The 20,251-nt window shown below is 38.7% G+C and overlaps 1 protein-coding gene across 1 annotated transcript in view; it reads right to left on the bottom strand.

Moving 5' to 3' along the window:
* Positions 1-2,273: 2,273 nt before the first annotated feature.
* ARMC10 (armadillo repeat containing 10) overlaps positions 2,274-20,251 on the bottom strand; it is a gene marked incomplete at both ends in the record, with an annotated part of 29,112 nt that continues 11,134 nt past the window's right edge. Inside the window, 5 exons of the mRNA XM_084230614.1 lie at positions 2,274-2,525; positions 3,349-3,420; positions 6,815-6,991; positions 11,424-11,558; positions 14,321-14,469. Coding sequence (XP_084086740.1) covers positions 2,274-2,525; positions 3,349-3,420; positions 6,815-6,991; positions 11,424-11,558; positions 14,321-14,469 — 785 coding nt within the window. The remainder of the gene's footprint in view (positions 2,526-3,348; positions 3,421-6,814; positions 6,992-11,423; positions 11,559-14,320; positions 14,470-20,251) is intronic.

Raw genomic sequence — 20,251 nt, 5'->3', positions numbered from 1 at the left:
AAAAATGTGAATGTGAATTAAAAAAAAAAAATTGGAAATGTAAGGGAGAAAACAATTTAGGGTAGGGCTGCCTAATCACAGGCAGGTTTGAAAGCTGAAAATAGGCTAATAATGTTTTTGATAATGTGCTGCAGATTTAAGTCTAAAGACATGAAACACTGGATGCAATTTTTATCTCCATTTTATAAATTGCCAAAACAAGTGTAAAAAAATGTAAATGAAATTGATCTTTATCAAAAATTAGCATCTTTGTAGATAAAAATGCTAATCCATCAAGGAAAAGTTTGTCATGTGTACATATAATGTATGTGATTTGGGGGCACTAATGCACAAAAAATTCCCCCACATAAAAGAAACCTACAGGAAAAACTGAGTAAGCATAAACTTTAACTCCAAAGGAACATTTAGCTAGATTCACTGTCATGAATCAAGATGTTAGATTACTACTGGCCAGGGTTTTTGTTATCTTCCTTGCTGTTGCACACTGAACTGAAATGTCATCTCTTACCTGTGCTTTACAAAATGATAAGCCAAATATATCTTGCTTCTTTTCCATGAATGGCCTTACCATTTTTTGTATTCACATGTACTGTTTAACTGAGAGTCTCCAAGCACTTCAAATTATGTTCTAGTTCCACTTAATTGGGCCTGTCTCATCAATTAAGAGAAATCCTATCTAATGAAAGCTAAGCTGTGTCATGACCTATACGGATAAAGATCAATGTGAATTTTCACTATGTATTTCTCTCTGGGTAGTTAAAAATTACTCCTTTTCTCTAGCATTCTGACATTTCATCTGACTGCCAGGAAATGAGACTACTTATTCAAACTAGAAGAAGAGACAGTTTTAGAACCTAATGTTGAAAAAGCACTATGAAACCAAATCGTGGTTTTGAATGTGTATATTTTGAACACATTTTCATCAAGGGGGCAGATTTAAGGAAAAAGTTATAAAGAAATGTGCCTTTCAGGGAATGCTTATGTTTGCATCATAAATAAAAGTATTATTCTAAAGCACCACATATATATTACTAGTGTGGTCATTTGAATTGCCATATTCACCTTGCACTGAATTTTTTTCCTACCATAAACCTTTTTTCCAAGTTTGATTTCTGTTTCAGGATAACCTGAGACTTTCGCATTTTTCTGTTTGAGAATTTCTGACTTCCTGTGGACACCATGTATGTACAAATGAAATTTAAAGCTTTGTCTTAAATGAACATGAAAGCATCTGTTTGCGTACCTATTTAATACTAAGCATGGTGGTGCTATGAACTTGATAATTATAAAAACTTTGTTGAAATAAAAGATAACAGTATTGTTTTAGTAGCTTTTGTGGACTAAGATACTAGTTAAAAAAGTAGCTGAGAAATTTTAATGTTTTGTGACTTTAGCCTAAAGTCACAAAATATGCAAATTTAGTACTATCAATTAAGAGGAAAAAACAACCTTGTGATTCCCCTCTAACTGTAAAATTTATGTTCAGAGTAAAAATTTAAACAGTAAAAGAGGGTATAGATAGAAAAGTAATTCTAGAAGTACATTATATAGGCATAAATATTTTTCATTTAAAAACCACAAAGGGGGTTATATATGTTTAAAAAATACCTACGTTTCATGGATTTTTTTCCACATCAGCATATTCGGACCTGGTTTGTTATTTTTAAAGACTAACTCATTGATTTGCCCAATCACCAATGGATATTTCAATTGGTCCCAGTATTTCATGTATAGCATCTTTGCATATTGACACACTGAATGGCAGTTAGTACTAGGACACATTTCTCCTAGAAGTTTACTGTTTTCATTAGCTAGAACAGATTCTAATGATTACAACAGGCTTGAAAGCAGTATATCTGGGGTGGCAGATGGACTAGAGCTCTCAGGAACTCATCACTACTAGAAACGAGGTCATCCCAGGCAGTTCTGAAAGAACTCATTACATAACCAATCCTGCCTCAGGAGTAACTGCAAGTCACCTGACACAGTAGAAAAAAGCTCACTTCATGCAAATAGTTGAAGTATCTCAACAAACAGATACAAAATAAAGATATAAATGGTTGCAGAATAAGCTTTTATATTCAGTTTGTATCAATAAAATGGTCCAAAATACACCAGAAAACCATGGCAAGCTGTAACTGTGCTAAGGAGTTGTGATAATTTACTACTTAAAAATCGGCAGCTGAAAGAATTCATTTTAAGGAAAATGAAAAATAAACTTACGTGAATTGCTTCCAGACTGCATTACTCTTTGGAAAAACATGGCCGACCAATTACAATTTTTGTATTATTGTTACCTTTTCTTTCACGTCCGCATCATGGTGATAAACTAAAGCTCTCATTTTCTGGGCACATTCTTCTCCATATAACAGGAAAAATAGTGAATCTTTAGTGAAATTAGGCTGCAGAGCTAAATAGCCTTCCTTTTTGAGGCAGTTATTTATATTCTGAAATAGCGTAAGAACTCGAACAAGAATCTCCTTTGCTACGTGGCCATCATAAAGGGAAAGGAACGATGAATCCACCTGAAAGACGAAGTGATGAGCATTACTTTAATAATTGAAAACATTTTTCATGTATATTTTCACATTTTAAAACTATTGCATACATATATTTAAATCTTGTCAAAAGATTACCCCTATACTGTACAATAATGGAAAAAAGTTTTAAAAAGGTTTTAAAAAAAAGGTTTGCAGCTGAAAACTATTTCTTTGGAATCCTAGAATTGAAAAACATTTCCTTTTTAAGATCACCCGTAGTCTTCACAGGGAGCCCTTAATTCCCCAAACCTTTACTGCACACCTGCACTTTGGGCACAGGGCCGAGCAGATGACTACCTTGGGTCCTTTTTCTGCAACAGCAGAGGGCTGTTCTAGCTCAGCATCACTTTGGCTTCTTCACAACACCTGCACAACTTTAATTAAATTATATTCATTTTTTACATATCTGTCTTCTCCATAAGGATACGCACCACGTCATGCTACACTCACTGGCATATTTTGGCATTTCAGCCCAGCATCTGGCACATACTGTGGCTACTAAGATACATGTGAACATTGGTCAAGTAAAAGATAGGATGACATCAGTACCCCAAACAGGGTAGAGAGAGTAATTTACTATTACTAGGGAGAATTTTTCATAACAATTTTTGAAAGTAAAATATACTCATTACAGAAAACTTAGGAAACTTGCGTAGGCAGAAAGACCCATGAAAGCCACCTTTACTATTGCTGCTCAGGATAATCCCTGCTAACATTTTGAGATAAATCCCGATTTCTGTCCAAACCTATGTATTTATTTGTATATTTACAGAAACAAAACAAACAAGAACCCATGTACGCTATTTACTTGGGCACCAAGTAGTCCTTCTGTCATGGCTGGGTTTTCAGACATATTCAAAAGCAGTTTCAAAACTTGAACCTGAAATAAGAATAATATTGGTTTATTTCAAACAAGCATGAATTTTCCCTCCTTGTCATGCTATCCTTTCACCATGTCCATAGTAATTTCCTGCCTATGCTTCAAGGTGTGGCTCACATTCTCTCTATGACGCCTTCTCAATTTACCTACTTAAAAGGTCTCTTAACTTCCGACACCTGCCGCCTCAGAGTACTTACCTCGCGCACCAACGAAGCTGTTAGGGAGAACACTGCGCATGTCTCCACAACCCGCCGAGCACTCACACACACACCCCTTGTATGTGTTAAACTTAACATGTGTTAAGATTAATAAAGACCTTTTTTATGATTTCTGGTAAGTGAACTAGATCTTTGGAACTTGACATATGTAAACTTTGGGATAGTTTGATTACCAATATTAAATAAGAGACAATACAGCCTTTTTTAATAAGTTACTATGAATCTTTAAGCTTGCCTCTTATGTGAAAAAATGCTTTACAATCATCAATAGGCAGACTGATATAATCAGCAAATACTAACTTTCTGACTAGCTTATCATTTATAAGTAAAAATTCAGTAATAAAAACATTCAAATGGAACGTCTCCTTTGAAAATGAAGTTATGTAAAATTATGCTTTCTGCAAGAAGCTTGAGGCTACAGGAAGGTAAGGAGCAATCAGGGGTACTGGTAATGAAGTCAGGAAAAGTGACAATGTGCTCTCCATCAGACCTGGGAAGGAACCTGGACATTTATCTTATAAAACTTTGATTGCAAAGACATTACAGAAAAGCACAAAAAATGCCCAGAAATGATCACTATAAAGGTTTAGTATTTTCTTTTTGGTCTTGAGGTCTCTATCCTACATACTCACACAGTCCTTTGCATTGTATATACTAATGTGTTAATTAGGCGGAGGAGATCAAGTTTTGCTTTATTTTCTTGTTTTGGTCAACTTTTTATAAAATACACAGTCATGATACATTTCAAGCAGTGCAGAAGGTGAAAACGAAAGCCACCATCCTATGGGCCCGCTCCATTCCCCAGGTGAAAGCAATTAGGCTAACTGTGTCATGTGTATGTGGAGACCACAGGTTTTTAAACATCCTTTTAAAACCACGGCCTCGTAAGGTAAGAGAGTCAAGACCACTGCTGACCCTCCTGCAGCGCACGCCCCCTGGAGGTCTGACTGGCTGTCAGCAACACAGACTAAGCGCTAGCAGTAAACACCCGTTTCCGACAGCAGTGCAGCTTTGATTAGGAAAATGGACGAGAGATATGAAATAGGATGGTCCTGGGCCTTCTGACATAAGCCTGAGATCAAGTCAATTAGACCTTACTAGGCCGACTAGTAGTCAGCGAGGGCAGGTGTACAACCAGGGAATGGTACAGCAAGCGTTAACTAGTATCCTCACTGAGATTCCATGCTGCTATGGAACATGGAGGAACCTGCAGGAATAAACACATAAAATACAACTACGGATAAAACAATGCAACGTATTTTGGTTTGAAACCATGGCAGGTCTTGTTTTTCTCTTGTCACCTGTGCCATCTTGTGGTGGCACCGGGGCATTTCTCCTACGTCATTAATTTTCTTTGTTCCTACTGCAGATGTAAGCAAGGCTTGTTCACTTTAATCTCACACTATTTGTATTTAGTTATGAATCAGTGTTGCATCTAAGAGGTTATTATAGTTCAGTGAGATCATTTATTAAAGTCATCTCAGTGCTTACTTAACTAAAAGGGATACATTTTCCCCACCTACAAATGGATTACAATCCAAAAGTTCATTTGCAAGTTGGAACTATAAAGTCATTTTCCCATTGAAATGGTATTCAGATAACATTTGACAATGTTATAGGTGGTGGTTAGGGTAGGATTCCAGATGGACCAGAAAAGCACATTTTTGCTATACCAAAGATATCCTACTAGGGGAATGCAATGGCAAAACAAAACAAAAATCGAAGATACTATTGTGGTGTGAGTCACTTTTTACAAAGTCCTCAGATCACAAATTAGCCCATGTCTGAGACAGACCTGTGTAGCTCTGAACTCAGTATTCCTCCTGAGGTTTGGGGCATGGCGGCTGCAGAGAAAAATTATTCCTGTACCTGCAAATCCAAGGACTAGAGGGAAAGGGAATTTCCGTGGGGCCTTAGGTGGGAAGTGAACTTACTCCACTAGAGAGAGAGTTGCTGGGTGTACACATACTGGAAATTGCCTTGGATGAAGCAATATTGCTAAGATACTGAGAGGCTATTACATTTAATTTTGAATGCCTTTTGGAACATGCTGGATCAGATACAGATATTCTGGGTCCCACAAATGTGAAATGTTCATATAATGTTATCTCATAACAAATTTTTTTTTTTTAAGATTTATTTATTTATACAAGCACTGGGTACAGTCAGAAGTTGCGGGAGGGTGAGAGAATTCACCAGAGCCAGAGCGGGGAGGAGAGCAGGCAGACTGAAGAAATACACTGCTGAGGGGAGCAGCAGGCAGCAGGAGAGGTCTGCGTGCCATGTGGGACCCTTACCCAGAGGCTGGGGATCAAACCGGCGCTGCAGAGGCTGCGGGCAGCTTCGCAACCCAGCGCTCAACCGCTGCGCCACCGGGGAGGCCCTCATAACAAATTTTTAAGGGAGGACGACACTGAGCTTTCTGTAGTCACAATTTGATAACCCCAGAAATTACTTGTGACGACAGTATTTGGAACATGGCTTCACATTTGGTTTTCCTAAAATGTGCGTGCACTTTTCTCTCAACTGTGCCAGAGAACATGGACAATATAGTAAAACCTTGGTGAATAATCAGCTCAACCTTTTGATCATACACTGCTGTTGATGCTATTTCTTACAAAATGGCACCTGACAAGCATGCACACAAACATGAGGGGTTTAACTCAAGTAACCGTCATAGGCTGTCTCCTGAGATCCTGTTTAGTTCAGCTCAATCTCTGTTGCCTGCTGCATCTGCACGACTGGTCCAAGTGAAGCAGAGACATTCATTTCCAGAACTTAAAAGTGGTTTTAGAAAGATTTTTCAACAAATAATGGCTAAATAAGTAGGCAAAAAAGTCAATAACCAGCACTCACTCAGTTTCCTTCCTATCACATTCCTTGCATCTGGTGTGGGAAGCTAGCTACTTCCCACAGTAAACTCATTTTCAGAAAACCAAATGAATATCAATCTACTGACAAATGAAATAACATGACTTTTACAAGTCTGTAAATTCAGTATTAGGACATAAAAATTATTTACTATCTTTAGCCACATGGACGGGTTTTTAATAAACCTTGACTGAAGTGTCTTTTCTGAGGACATCAACTGAGGATAGGTGACTTGTGAGTTCAATTCCCACCTCATGAGCTTGACACAACCTCCCTCTGCACTGGGTGCCACAGCCACTCCGTACCTTGGTGCTGCCGTTCCCGGCAAGCAGCACACGGAAGAAGCCCGTGAGGGAGCTGCTGAGCAGGTGCTGGTGGTCGTTGGTGACCGTCATGTTTGTCAACAACCTCAGGCCGGCCAGCTGCACGGCGGAGTCCAAGGGGCCGGAGAGGACATCATCGCAGACCTGACTCATGTACACCTGCAGGGGGAAGGGTGCACCTTCAAATCTCTAAACTTAGTGGGGCAGACGGTAACTTCCCTGTGCTGTGGAGCAGGGCAGTGGCTCGGGGGGAGACTGACTGCTCAGCAAGGATGACATGTCCACGCAACCCTCACTCTGTGGCTTTATTTTTTTTTAAGTTGCCTTTGTCAATGCAGGCACCACACTGGGCATCTCACGGGCACCCTTCACTTCAGCCAAAGGCAACTCTAATGAGGCAGGTGTCGTTATGGCTGTTTCACAGACAAGGAATTTATTTTTTCAAAGTTACAGGTGTCTCCTTGGCTGTAAAAGAAACCTCCTGATTAGAATCATTTTAATGGTGTCTATATAATCTGTGGGTAAGAAAAAATGCAAACTGTGTTTTAGTAGGACACCAAGTTCTGCTTATCCTAGAGAAACATCGGGAGTGAAACCTGTGCTGACCTTTTATTTTGTCCCCCACCACTCTCCCTTCTGTCCCCATGTTCCTTTCTCCCTCCCTCCTCCTCCCCCTCCGAGCTCTCACAGTGCTCATCAATGTACACGGGTTTTTGTAAGTATTTTATCAAATCCATTTTTCTGAAAATAGCTATACTTCACCCTTACTTACGGCTGAGGAGTACTCAATAGTGTAGCTGAACCACGAGTTCTTGGTCCAAGAGCCTGCTGGTGGACAATCTAGGTTGCTGCCATGTCCCAACTATTGTAAATAATGCTTAATAAACATTGTAACACAGTTTTTGTGCTGATGTTTTCGTATTCTTTGGAGAGATGTGCAAGAACGCCCAACTGGGTTGTCTGGTATTTCCATTTTTTAGGTTTTTAAGGAAAATTCAGATTGCTTTCCATAATGGTGGTACCAGTTTACATTCCCACCAACAACATAACAGGATCCCCTTTCTCTGAATCTGGAGAGGTGTTTTTAATATGTGCCATTTGCATGGATGTGGGAGATTATATCTCATGGCTTTACCCTGCATTTCTCTGATTGAAAATGATGATGAACATTTTTTAAGCATCCGTGAGCTTTCTGGCTCTCCTCTTGGGTGAATTAACTGTTCATATCATCTGCCCATTAATGGGCTGTTTTTCTGTTGAATTGTGCTAAGATTTAAAAAATATATTTTGAATATAACCCCTTATTAATTATATATTGAGTATTTTCTCTCATTCAGTAGGATTTTTTTTAAATCTTCTATAAGATTTAAAACATAAAACTTTTAAAAACTTTTAAAAACTGTATAACTTTTATAAAACCGTATAAAAACTTTTTCCCTTGAGGTAATCCCAATTGCTTTTGTTTTTACCTCCATTGCCATAGGGGCAGACAAGGACTTTATTTTTTTTTTTTTTTTTTTTTTTTTTTTTTTTTTTTTTTTTTTTTTTTAGTTTTTTTTTTTTTTTTATAGAGGCATGCTTTTATTTATTTATTTATTATAGTTGTTTGTTTGTTTTTTTTTTTTTGTTTATACATGCACTGGGTACAGTCAGAAGCGCGGGAGGGTGAGAGAATTCACCAGAGCCAGAGTGGGGAGCAGAGCAGGCAGAAGGACTGAAGTACACTGCTGAGGGGAGCAGCGGGTGGCAGGAGAGGTCTGCGCACCATGTGGGATCCTCCTCCGGGGCCGGGGAGCAGCCGGGGATCAAACCGGCGCCGCAGAGGCCGCGGGCAGCTTCGCAACCCAGCGCTCAACCGCTGCGCCACCGGGGAGGCCCCAGACAAGGACTTTAAAGTCTTCCAGGAGCTAAGGAGCTTGGCTCTCCTGCCCCAGTGTAAGTCAGCCTGTAGGGAACAATGTCCAGCTGCAGAGACCAGGCTGTTGGCACCAGAGGCTCTAACTTGATGGGGGTCAGCCCAACACAGTCTGCCTTTCCGTGTCAGCTGCTCTGGGCATGCAGGATAAAAGGAGGAAGATGTGTAAAGCATTTTGTAGCATGGTAAGGACATATACAGCAGATGGAAGGAACAAAGTGCAATAAATTTTTCTTTTTCGTTCCATCAAAAGTAAGCAGAGGCAAAATTAAATTTGCCCCAAAGATTCCTTATTTATCTTGCTGTTGAGGGGGTTCATATACAAACTATCCTTCATAATGTAGTTCACCACTGCCTGCAAAAAGTAATGCAAGTAGTAACCTTATTTTTATTACATAATAAAACTAAACCCAGAGTGATAGAAAGTTTTCTGGAACTATTCTCTGTTTGGTCATAATCTGTCCACCTTGGAAATATCATGTCTCACAGATAATTTGTACTCATCTAACTAAATCTGAACTTTACTAAAAGGTTTAACTGGTAAGAAAACTTTTTTTCCATCAATGTAGTTTTTTATTTTTACTTTTTTAAATTTAAATTTTATTTTTTATATTCCCCATACAATTACAACCCCCTTATTTTGACCCCAAGCCCTCCTTTCCCCACCCCCCACCGAGTGTCTCTGGTTCATAGTTGTTTGTTGATTTTGATATTTTCTTTCTTATAGTTATTCTTTTTCCCAGTCCCTTATTTAGGTTTTCTAGATTCCTGCTATGAGTGAGACCATCCGGTATTTTTCTTTTTCTTTCTGGCTTATTTCACTGAGCATGATCCCTTCCAGTGCCATCCATGTTGCTGCAAATTGCATGTGTTTATCTTTCTTGAATGCTGAGTAATATTCCATGGTATATATGTACCACATCTTCTTGATCCAGTCATCTATTTTTGGGCATTTGGGTTGTTTCCAAAGCTTAGCTATTGTAAATAGTAAAGTTAGCTGTTCTTTTTTTAATTTTTTTTCCATCAATGTTGTTTTTTATTTTTATTTTTTTTAATTTAAATTTTATAACCTTACGTATTTTTAAGAGCTAGGTTGGAGTCTTCCCTTTACAGAAATCTCTCCTTTCTGTGAACTCAACAATATTTTCCTTAAATTTCTCCTGAAAGTACTTCATGCTTTTCCTTGATTTATAACTATTTATGGACTTGCCTTATCCTACTTACAGCTTTTTTAAAGCAAGAGTTAACTGTGCTCATTTCTAAATTCTACATCAGAGTAGGAGCTCAATAGTGATTAAACAAATTTTCTAGTTTATTGTGTATTTCTAAATATATACAGATATGATCCAATCCTCGCTGGCTTCTTTACCACATTTGGATTAAACTGAAGCTCTAATTCAAAAATCTATGTGCCTCTTATTGATTAGCTCAGTTTCCTCCCTCCTCTGCTTATTCTTCATCTCCCCCCCAAATAACCCCCCACCCCAAAAAACAGGGCAGAGAATGTGAACAGATGTTTTTCCAAAGAAGACTTACAAATAGCTAGCGTTCCACAAAGATACGCGACATCTCTCACAAGGGAAATGCAAATCAAAACCACAATGAGCTCAAACCTGTTAGAATGGTTATTATCAGAGACAAGAGAATAAGTGTTGGCAAGGATGTGAAGAGGACTCTTGTTTGCTGTTGGAGGGAATGCAAATTGGCATGCAGTTATGGAAAACAGTATGGCGGTTCCTCAAAAAATTCAAAATAGAACTACCTCATGATCCAGCAGTCCTACCTCTGGGATATATATCCAAAGGAAATGAAGTTATTTTCTAGAGAATTCTACCACTGAACTAACTATGCACCAATGAAATCACATTCCAGAAGACACCTGTATTCCCACTGTACTATTATTTACAGCAGACACGATCTTGAAAGAACCAGAGTACAGTGATGGATGAATAAAGAAAATGTGGGGGGTGTGTGTGTGTGTGTGTGTGTACACACACATATCCATACCTGTACAGTCATAGATTCATATCCATGTAAACCCATATATATACATGAATGAGTATTTCATTATATACATGGATAGCATTTAATTGTGTGTTTGTGTACACACACAATAAAAAGAAATCCCACCCTTTGTGTCAAATGGATGGACCTTGAGAACTTAATTCCATAAATCAGACAGAAAAGTACCAAATGGTCTCACTTATATGTGGAATCTAAGAAAAGACAAATTCATACAGAGTGGCGTGGGGGTTCTGAAGGCTGGGGAGTGAAGGAAATGGAGAGGAGTCAGTTAAAGGGAACAAACTTCCAGTTATAAGATGAATAAATTCTGGGGCTACCATGTACAGCACGATGACTCTGGTTACCAATACTGTGTATGGAAGTTACTGAAAGAGTAGATCTTAAATGTTCTCACCACACACATAAAAGGTAATTCTGTGAGGTGGTGGATGGAGGTGGCGGTCGGTGATGTTATGGTGGTGAGTATTGCTTACCGTATGTATGCGCACCAGAGCCTCGTGTGGCACAGCTTAAACTTATATAACATTGTTGTCAATTATATCTCAATGCTTCTTGCTCACATAAGAGATGGTCTCCTAAAATTTCATTATTTAACTATTTTCCCTTTCATTTATAAATAACCTTACATATTAGTGATTTCAGGTAACATACCTTTATCTTGATTTGATTTTCAACATTCACACTCAGGTTATTCAGTGCATTTAAAGCCTTCTCTTTAATGCTGATGTTGGGATGATCTATTTTGCTTCCAACAATTGGAATACCACCCAACTCACGAATAGTGACCTAAGAGGGAAACAAACAGGATCATGACTTCAATGTGCACCCCACTTTCACTGAGTTCTTTGCATCCACAAATACAAATAAAAATTAATGACTCTTTGGAATTATTCCAATACACAATCCGCAAATCCTACATCATTTTTTCTATCCATAATTTTATGGGTAAAATCAATGAAAAATAAAATTGTTAAGCTATGCAAAGAAATATACAATGAAGATTTGCAGAGCTACTGCAATCATCTCAAAGCAATTTACAAACAAAAAAATTATTTTAAATAAGTTATATGAATTCCCTATTATAGGAAAATTTAGAAAAATGTGATGGCATTCTTTTAAAGCAGTGCTTTGCTAAAAAGTATTTTTTGGAACACTTATACCTCAAGTTGTTAATAGATGTTCAATTTAAAAAAGGAACATTTCATGGTCAAGTATGAAACTGAGTATAACAAAAGTCAACATGTTTCTTTATTGTGAGGCATTAAAAGGTTCACATGCAGTGGGAATCTCCATCAGGGGAGTATTTAATATAGTACTTTCTTGTACTGTATATAAAAGGTAGCCATTTCCAGTGGGGCAAGTGGGAGAAATATGTACTAACATCTTGCAGGACTTCCTCATAGTTTCAAAAATGTGTGAAAAAAATGTAATTTCCTTGAGTCAATTTGTTGACACTGTCATGAATGTAAAATTATTCTGAATTTATACTTCAATCCAGTTTTCTCTAGCATGGTAAGATTCCTGTAAAGCTCTAGAGATTTACAGGGAAACCTAAAGATGTTACGTTGAGATGTATCACACAGACGAGAGAGCAAGTATCTGCAAACAGCAAAGACATGGAGAGAAGCGAACCCAGGGTACTGCTGGCTGGGATGTAAATTTGTACAGTCACGCTGGAAAACAGTACAGGACTACCACATGTCCCAACAATCCTGCTTCTGGGTATATGTTTATATCCCAAGGAAATCCATAAGGGATTATGAGGAGACAGAAAATATGACTATATGCCTTTGGCCCCAACAATGAAAGATGTATCAATTGCTTCAATTCTTACAAGAAAAATAGCTGAAAATGTCATGTCAGGACAAAATATGTCATTCTATCAGGAGTCTCTTGCCATCATCTACTTTTTACCAATAGCCAAATATTCTACTATTAAGGGTGGGCTTAGCATTGAGTGAAAAAGAAACTTTCCTTCTGTAATTCTAGTTTCTTTTCAAGGACTTGTGGCAATAAGAATTTTTTTTTTAAACTGTACTGTTAAGTGATCAAGGCACTATAATTCACGAGGGGTAATGGATTATCTAAAGAAGCTGGTCAACCAGTGGATGCTCAACCACTGACTACACTTCTTTCAGAGGGCAGCTAACACTATGCTGTCAGAGTACCTGGTAAAGGCATGCTAATAGCCACCATCTATTCATCCGCCTGGCACCTCCTCTATCCCACATTATCCCCGGCAGACATTTCATCAATACTGTTCACATCTGTCCTTGCTGTTTGGTTACAGGGTGCACATGGGAGCCAGGTCTTGCACAGCCAGTGACGGATCCAGAGGTGGGCACTTGATCCTAGAAAAGCAACTACATCTTTTGGACCATCAGCTATAGGGATCAAGGCATGAGAGACCAGTGACTTTCAATTCAGCCTGAGAAGAAAACCTTTTTTTTTTAAATATTTATTTATTTATATAAGCATGGGGTACAGTCAGAGGCGTGGGAGGGTGAGAGAATTCACCAGAGCCAGAGCGGGGAGCAGAGCAGGCAGAGGGACCGAAGTACACTGCTGAGGGGAGCAGCGGGGGGCAGGAGAGGTCTGCGCGCCATGTGGGACCCTCCTCCAGTGGCCGGGGAGCAGCCGGGGATCGAACCGGAGCTGCAGAGGCTGCGGGCAGCTTCGCAACCCGGCGCTCAACCACTGCGCCACTGGGGAGGCCCAAGAAAACCTTTTTATGGACCAATACACAATAAAAAGGGATACTCAAAGGCAAAAGATAAAGAGAGAGCTCTGATGAGCCTTTTGTAACCCTGAATTGCATTCTCTTCTGCTTGAAACCAATGCTATTCTTGGATGTTCAAGTGGGCTCATTATTTTCTCCTTTTGGTTTAAAATAACTTAAATTGGCTTGCAAAGGAAAGAACATGAATAATACACAATATTTTTTATATCTTCCTGTACAATTATTTTATAGTAAACCTTGACATAGTGGAGAAAACTGGAATAAAGTGTACATCCAAAATTATTTTGTATCTATGACAATGTTAACGAAGGCATTAACTGAAAAACACTGTAAAAAGCTTTTGACTCTTTCCATGTGAGGAGGAGGGAAAAGGAAACATGTAAAGTTAAGCTCTTCAACCACATTAGTGGTTGTCAGATGGGGTCCAGGAATCAGGAGCATCAGAACTGTACTTGTGAGACCTATATGCAACGTAAGGCATATACTTAAATGTTAAATGCTTTCATTATTTGACTGAAACACTCACTGCTGAATTTTAAATAATTAAAAAGAACATGTAATGCAAAGTGTTGATCAGATACAATTATTACCAGTGTGATGCCAATGACCAACTTCACAGGGATCTAGAAGGCTACTGAAATCGTATTAGGCTGTGTTTCTCAGAAGGAAACATTATTCTCTATCTTTAAGTAACTACATTGTATGGAGGAGGAAATGGAGGCTATGCACGGTTAAGGAACAGATGAGGGTCACAATTACTCAGTGTGTAAAAGGGGCGGAACCTGTTTGCTAGCACCAGCACACTTACTTGGTTAGCTGAAAAGGCTGCATTATTACCAACAGTGACCAAAGCTCTTTCAATAATTATAGGATCTTCAGTTGATTCGAGCAGGTAAAGGAGCTTCTGAAGTTGTTCAGGATTTAGAACATCATCACAGGAGCCATTAGTTAAGTCTTCTGTATAAGAACAAAGTTATTTAAAATTCATTTTAAATTAATGAGGTAAAAAACTTTAAACATCAAAAAATTAACTTTAAAAACATCATATGCCTATCTGATTACTTGGTATAATTTTCAGCATCTTATATGCTTTATCTCATTTAAACCGCAAGCAAAGGAGTCCAGGGAGATGGGCTGAGTGAAGATCCAGCTTCGCCTCCTCCATATAATCACAATTAGAGTTGAACAAAGTAAAAAAACCTGAGGGAATAATGGAGAACCATCACACACACCAGGAGCAATGGCCCCACAGAAAGAGGTAGGGAAGACTTTCAGGGAATTGTGTTTATAGTGATACTGGGTAGTAGAACCCACAAGAGGTGGGGTGGCTGCTGTGCAGAACCCCCCTATAGTTGTTGACTCAGCAGTATATGCCAGTATCAGGGATTACTGAGACCCGACACTGCACTGGGTTGGGGGGGTGCAAAGTTGGTGCCCAGGATAATGGGACCTGCAGGGGGTTGGGTGCTGAGTGCAGGTTACTGGCTTACGCCAAAGGTCTCACTATCGAATTCAGGCTGGAGCCTGAATTGGAGCAAAACGGATCACCTGTGTCTCCTTGAGGAAGAGGCCATTTCTGAAAGCCGTGGTGGGAATATTTAAAACACCTGCCAATGCCAAGGGGCTAAAAAAACCAAAACAACAAAATAATACTTGTGTAGAGTTCAAGCCCCTGTTAATAACAGGTGCAAACACCCCAGGATAAGGCTCTGCTGGAAAAGTACAGAACTCCCAGCGTGTGAACCCCCATATCAACTTACTCCATGCCCAGCACTGCCTCTAGTGTTCAAAATCAGCGTTAGGTAGAAGGAGACACAAGACTAACTCTAGTAGGGGATCACTGTGGATCTCCAAAACACAGGTCTTGTAGTCACAGTACAATGGAAAGCTTGATTCCCGGACACTCACTGCTTGGTGACCCTTTGGTGCCCTACTGCCCTGGTTCCCATTTATACCTACACGACCCCTCACCAGGAGCAGTGCTCCAGTTACTTTAACACAATGCAAAGACAACAGCCAGCCTGGAAGTCTATCCCTATGACAACCCATTAAAATTAAAAAGGAGACAAAACATACCACAAGTCTCAATCCAGCCTGCAGCACATGACCAAAGAGGAGTTGGAAGTGATAATTGCAACAATGTTTTGGGAATCACAGACAAACAAAACCCAGGATATTAAAACAGCAACAAATAAAATAACAGGCAGGTACAATTTGAAACACCACCTAAGAAACACTATAACCAAATATAAAAATACAGTAAGTGGGCCTCCCTGGTGGCCCAAGAGGTTAAGCGCCGCAATATGAAGCAATCTGCAGCCCCTGCAGCCCAAGTTCTATCCTCAGCCAGAGAGAAACCCACATGGGGCAGCAGACCTCTCCTGTCTCGCTTGCTGCTCCTCTCAGCAGTGTATTTCATCAGTCTGCCTGTTTTGTTCCCCACTGTCTCTGGTGAATCCTCTCACCACCCCCTCCCCCACATCTCTGGCGTGTACCCCAACTCTTGTATGCTACAGGGTAAGGAAAAATGTCAGGCTTTTCTGCCCTCCTGCCATCAAGATAGATAATGGATCCTTGCGGTCCTGGAATAGGGTGTGGGCATAGGTAGATGGGATTTCACCTGGGCTGAGACTGGGCTTTTAAGGGCAGCGTCACAGGGATGCCAGCAGAAACCGAGAGAGAAGCAGAGCCATGAGAAGAGCAGAAAGAATATGAGAGAAGGCCGGAGAGCCCAGATAGAGTGAGGATTTGCTGGGGGCTGGGAGGCCTGCCAGTCTCCCGGCCCCCCAGTACCTCTGCCTGCTGTGTACCTGGTAAACCCCAATAAAAGCCTGCAAAAAGCCACTGAGGACTGTGACTCCTCCTTTACCCAGTCTGCTGGATCATTGAAAATCTGCTCAGTGGCCATTCCTGACCCTACATATGCATAAACAAATCTTTAAAAAAATAAATAAAAATACAGTAAGTGCCTCACAGCAGAAAAATAGAAGCAATGGAGAAAACTAATGACAGTGTCAGAGAACACACAAATAAACAATGTAGAGAAAAAAGAATAAAAAATGAGTACTTTAGGGTAACTCAATGAACCAAACACTGTGATCGGAGATGCTCGGCCAATTCCAAACAAAATGCCAGACAGACAAACCAAGACGCATAATAAAAAAGTCACTGAAAGCTTACACAGGGACAGAACAACAATATGAAAACAGCAATAATAATAATTAAAAAAAAGCCTGCGGGGACACCAAACTAACTGCCAGAAGACTTTTTAGTAGAAACATTACAAGCAGAAAGGGTTGCAGGGGATATTTAAAGTACTTAAAAAAAGGATTTCTAGTCCAGAATCCTTTACCTAGCAATATTAACATTCAAGAGAAAAATAAAAACTAAAAGAACTTAACAACACCAAGCCACATACAAGAAATCTCAAAGGTGTTATTATAAAGCATCAGAACAATGAACACAGAGGGAACCTAAATCATATAACATGGAGGAAGGAGAGAAACAACGTGGTCCATAAAAACAAGCCAGCAACCAGATTGTCTAATAAGTGACATAATTATCTCATATATTAACCTTAATTAACCCATCATATACTAATGAAATTCAATAACCTTGAAGAAATGAACAAATTTCTAGACTAGTAGTCTACCCAGGCTAATCCAGGACTAATTAATCCAAAAACTAATCATTTAATCCAACTTAAATGAGTTGAACAAACCAATCACAAGTATGAAAATTGAAACAGTAATAAAATCTTCCAAAATCCAAAAGCTCAGAACTAAGCAACTTCATAAATGAATTTTATCAAACCTTTAAAGAACCAATGGCCCATTTCAAATTGTTTTTTAAAAATTCAATAGGGAATGTTCCCTAACACATTTCATGATGCCGATACTACCCTAGTACTGAAACCAGATAGCACAAGAAAATTATTCCAATATCCCCAATGAATATTGAGATGCAAAAATCTTCATGAAAATATTATCATATCGAATCCAACAGTATATATCACAAGGATTACACACCATGATCAAGTGGAATTTATCCCATGGGTACAATGATGGTTTAATGTATGTAAATCAATGAAATACCTATCAACAAAAGGAAAGATTAAAAAATCATGATAGTATCAACAGATGCAGAGAAAACATTTTATAACATTCAGCACCCACTTATGAAAAAACTCTACACAAGATGGGACTAGAAGGAACCTACCTCAATAAAGGGCATATACTGCAAATCAAGAGCCAATATACACTTAATGGCAAAAAGCTGAAAGCTTTTCATGTAAGATTAGGAACAAGACAAGGATGCCTGCTGTCGCCTCTTCTGTTTAACTTAGCATCAGACATTTTGGCCAGAGTTACAAGACAAAAACAGGCAATAAAGGGAATTCAAATCAGAAAAGTGAAACTATCACTATTTACAGATAATATATGATTTTAATAGAGAAAATCCTAAAAACTCTGTATTACAAAGTTATTAGAAACAATGAATTCAGTAAAGTAGCAGGTTACAAAAATCAACAAATATCCAAAGCCTTTATATAAACAATGAACAAGCAAAAGAAATTCAGAACTGCATATTTGTTTCAAAAAGAATTTCCTAGGAATTAACCTAAGGGGGTAAAAGACCTATAAAACAAGAGTTATAAGATGTTATTAAAGGATGGACATAGAGACACAAGGTGATGGAGGAAATCTATGCTCATGGATGGGGAGAAACAATAATCAACATTATTAACATGGCCATCCTCCCAAAAGCAATATACAGATTCAATGCTATTCCAATAAAAATCCCAATGACATTCTTCAAAGAAATAGAACAAATACTGATGAAATTCATATGGAACCACAAAGAAAAAAACAGCAATAGCCAAAGTCCTACTGATGAAAACAAAGGAGAAAGGAGGTATCACACTTCCAAACTTCAAGCTATACTACAAGCCATAATAATTAAAACGGTTTGGTATTGGAACAAAAACAGACATACAGACCAATGGAACCGAATAGAGAGCCCAGAAATAAAGCTGCTCTTATCTTTAACAAAGGAGCAAAGAATATGCAATGGAACATGGACAGTCTGTTCAATAAATGGTGCTAGGAAAACTGGACCTCCACATGCAAAAAAATGAAACTATATCACTACCTCTCACCGTGCACAAAAATCAACTCGAAATGGATAAAAGAACTGGACATAAGACCTGAAACCATAAAATATATAGAAGAAAATATATGTAAAACACTACAAGACATACATCTCAAAAACATCTTTAAAGACTCATCACCCAAAGCAGTGAGAGTGAAGGCAAAGATAAACACCTGGGATTACATCAAACTGAAAAGCTTCTGTGCAGCCAGAGAGACATTAACCAAAACAGAGAGATACCCCACTGACTGGGAAAAAAATCTTTGCACTCCATTCAACTGATAAGGGACTGATCACAAAGATATACAAAGAACTCACAGCACTCAACAAAAACAAAATAAACAATCCAGTCAAGAAACGGGCAGAAGAACTCAAAAGACATTTCTCCAAAGAGGAAATGCAAATGGCCAACAGGCATATGAAAAAATGCTCAACATCCCTTATAATCAGGGAAATGCAAATCAAAACCAGTCTGAGATACCACTTTACACCAGTAAGAATAGCACATATCAAAAAAACAAGCAACAACAAATGTTGGCGAGGATGTGGTGAAAAAGGAACTCTCCTACATTGCTGGTGGGAGTGCAAACTGGTCCAGCCACTGTGGAAAGCTGTCTGGAGGTTCCTCAATCTACTGAAAATGGAGCCACCATACGATCCGGCTATTCCACTCCTAAAGATCTACCCGAAGGACACAAAAACACTGATTCAAAAGAGCACCTGTACCCCTATGTTTACTGCAGCACTATTTACAATAGGTAAAACCTGGAAACAACCCAAATGCCCAAAAATAGATGACAGGATCAAGAAGTTGGTGTATATACACAATGGAATATTATTCAGCAATCAAAAAAGATAAACTCATGCCATTCGCAGCAACGTGGATGGTACTAGAAGGAATTATGCTCAGTGAAATAAGCCAGAAGGAAAAAGAAAAATATCGGATGGTTTCACTTATAACAGGAATATAGGGGAACCAAATAGGACATCAGTGTAAAAGAGTAATAATTACAGTACAAACCGCAACAAAGCAAAAACAGGTCATTGTAAACCAGAGACATACTGCAAGGGAGGAGGAGGGAGAGGGATGAGAGAGAGGGAGGGAGGAGCACAGGAGACTGAGGTGATGGTGCATGGGTTCCTTGGGGAAGGAAATTCTATGGGGACTCAATCTGAGGGGGTGGGGGGAAGCAAATATTGTCTAAAAAATGTATAAAAATTGATAAATGTTACAATAAAAAATTAAAAAAATAAAAAAAACATTATAATAAAAATGATTACCCTGCCTAAAATATAAAGCACTCCCCATCAAAATCAGCAATATTTTTCAAAGATACTTAAAAAATATTGAAAGTTCTATGGAACCACAAAAGGCCTTGAACTGCTAAAGCAACCTTTAAAAAAGAGAAACAGAGGTATCACATTACCTGATTTCAAACTTTACTGTAAAGCAAAGGTACCAAAAACAATATGGTACTGGCAAAGAAATAGAAACATGGATCAATGAAATGGAATCAAAATCCCAGAAATGAATCCACATACATATCAGTACCTCATCTAAGGTAAAGCAGCTATGACTACAGCATGG

This window comes from Talpa europaea, assembly GCF_964194135.1.
Source record: "Talpa europaea genome assembly, chromosome: 3".
Taxonomy (NCBI): domain Eukaryota; kingdom Metazoa; phylum Chordata; class Mammalia; order Eulipotyphla; family Talpidae; genus Talpa; species Talpa europaea.
This window is presented reverse-complemented; position numbering and strand designations above follow the sequence as displayed.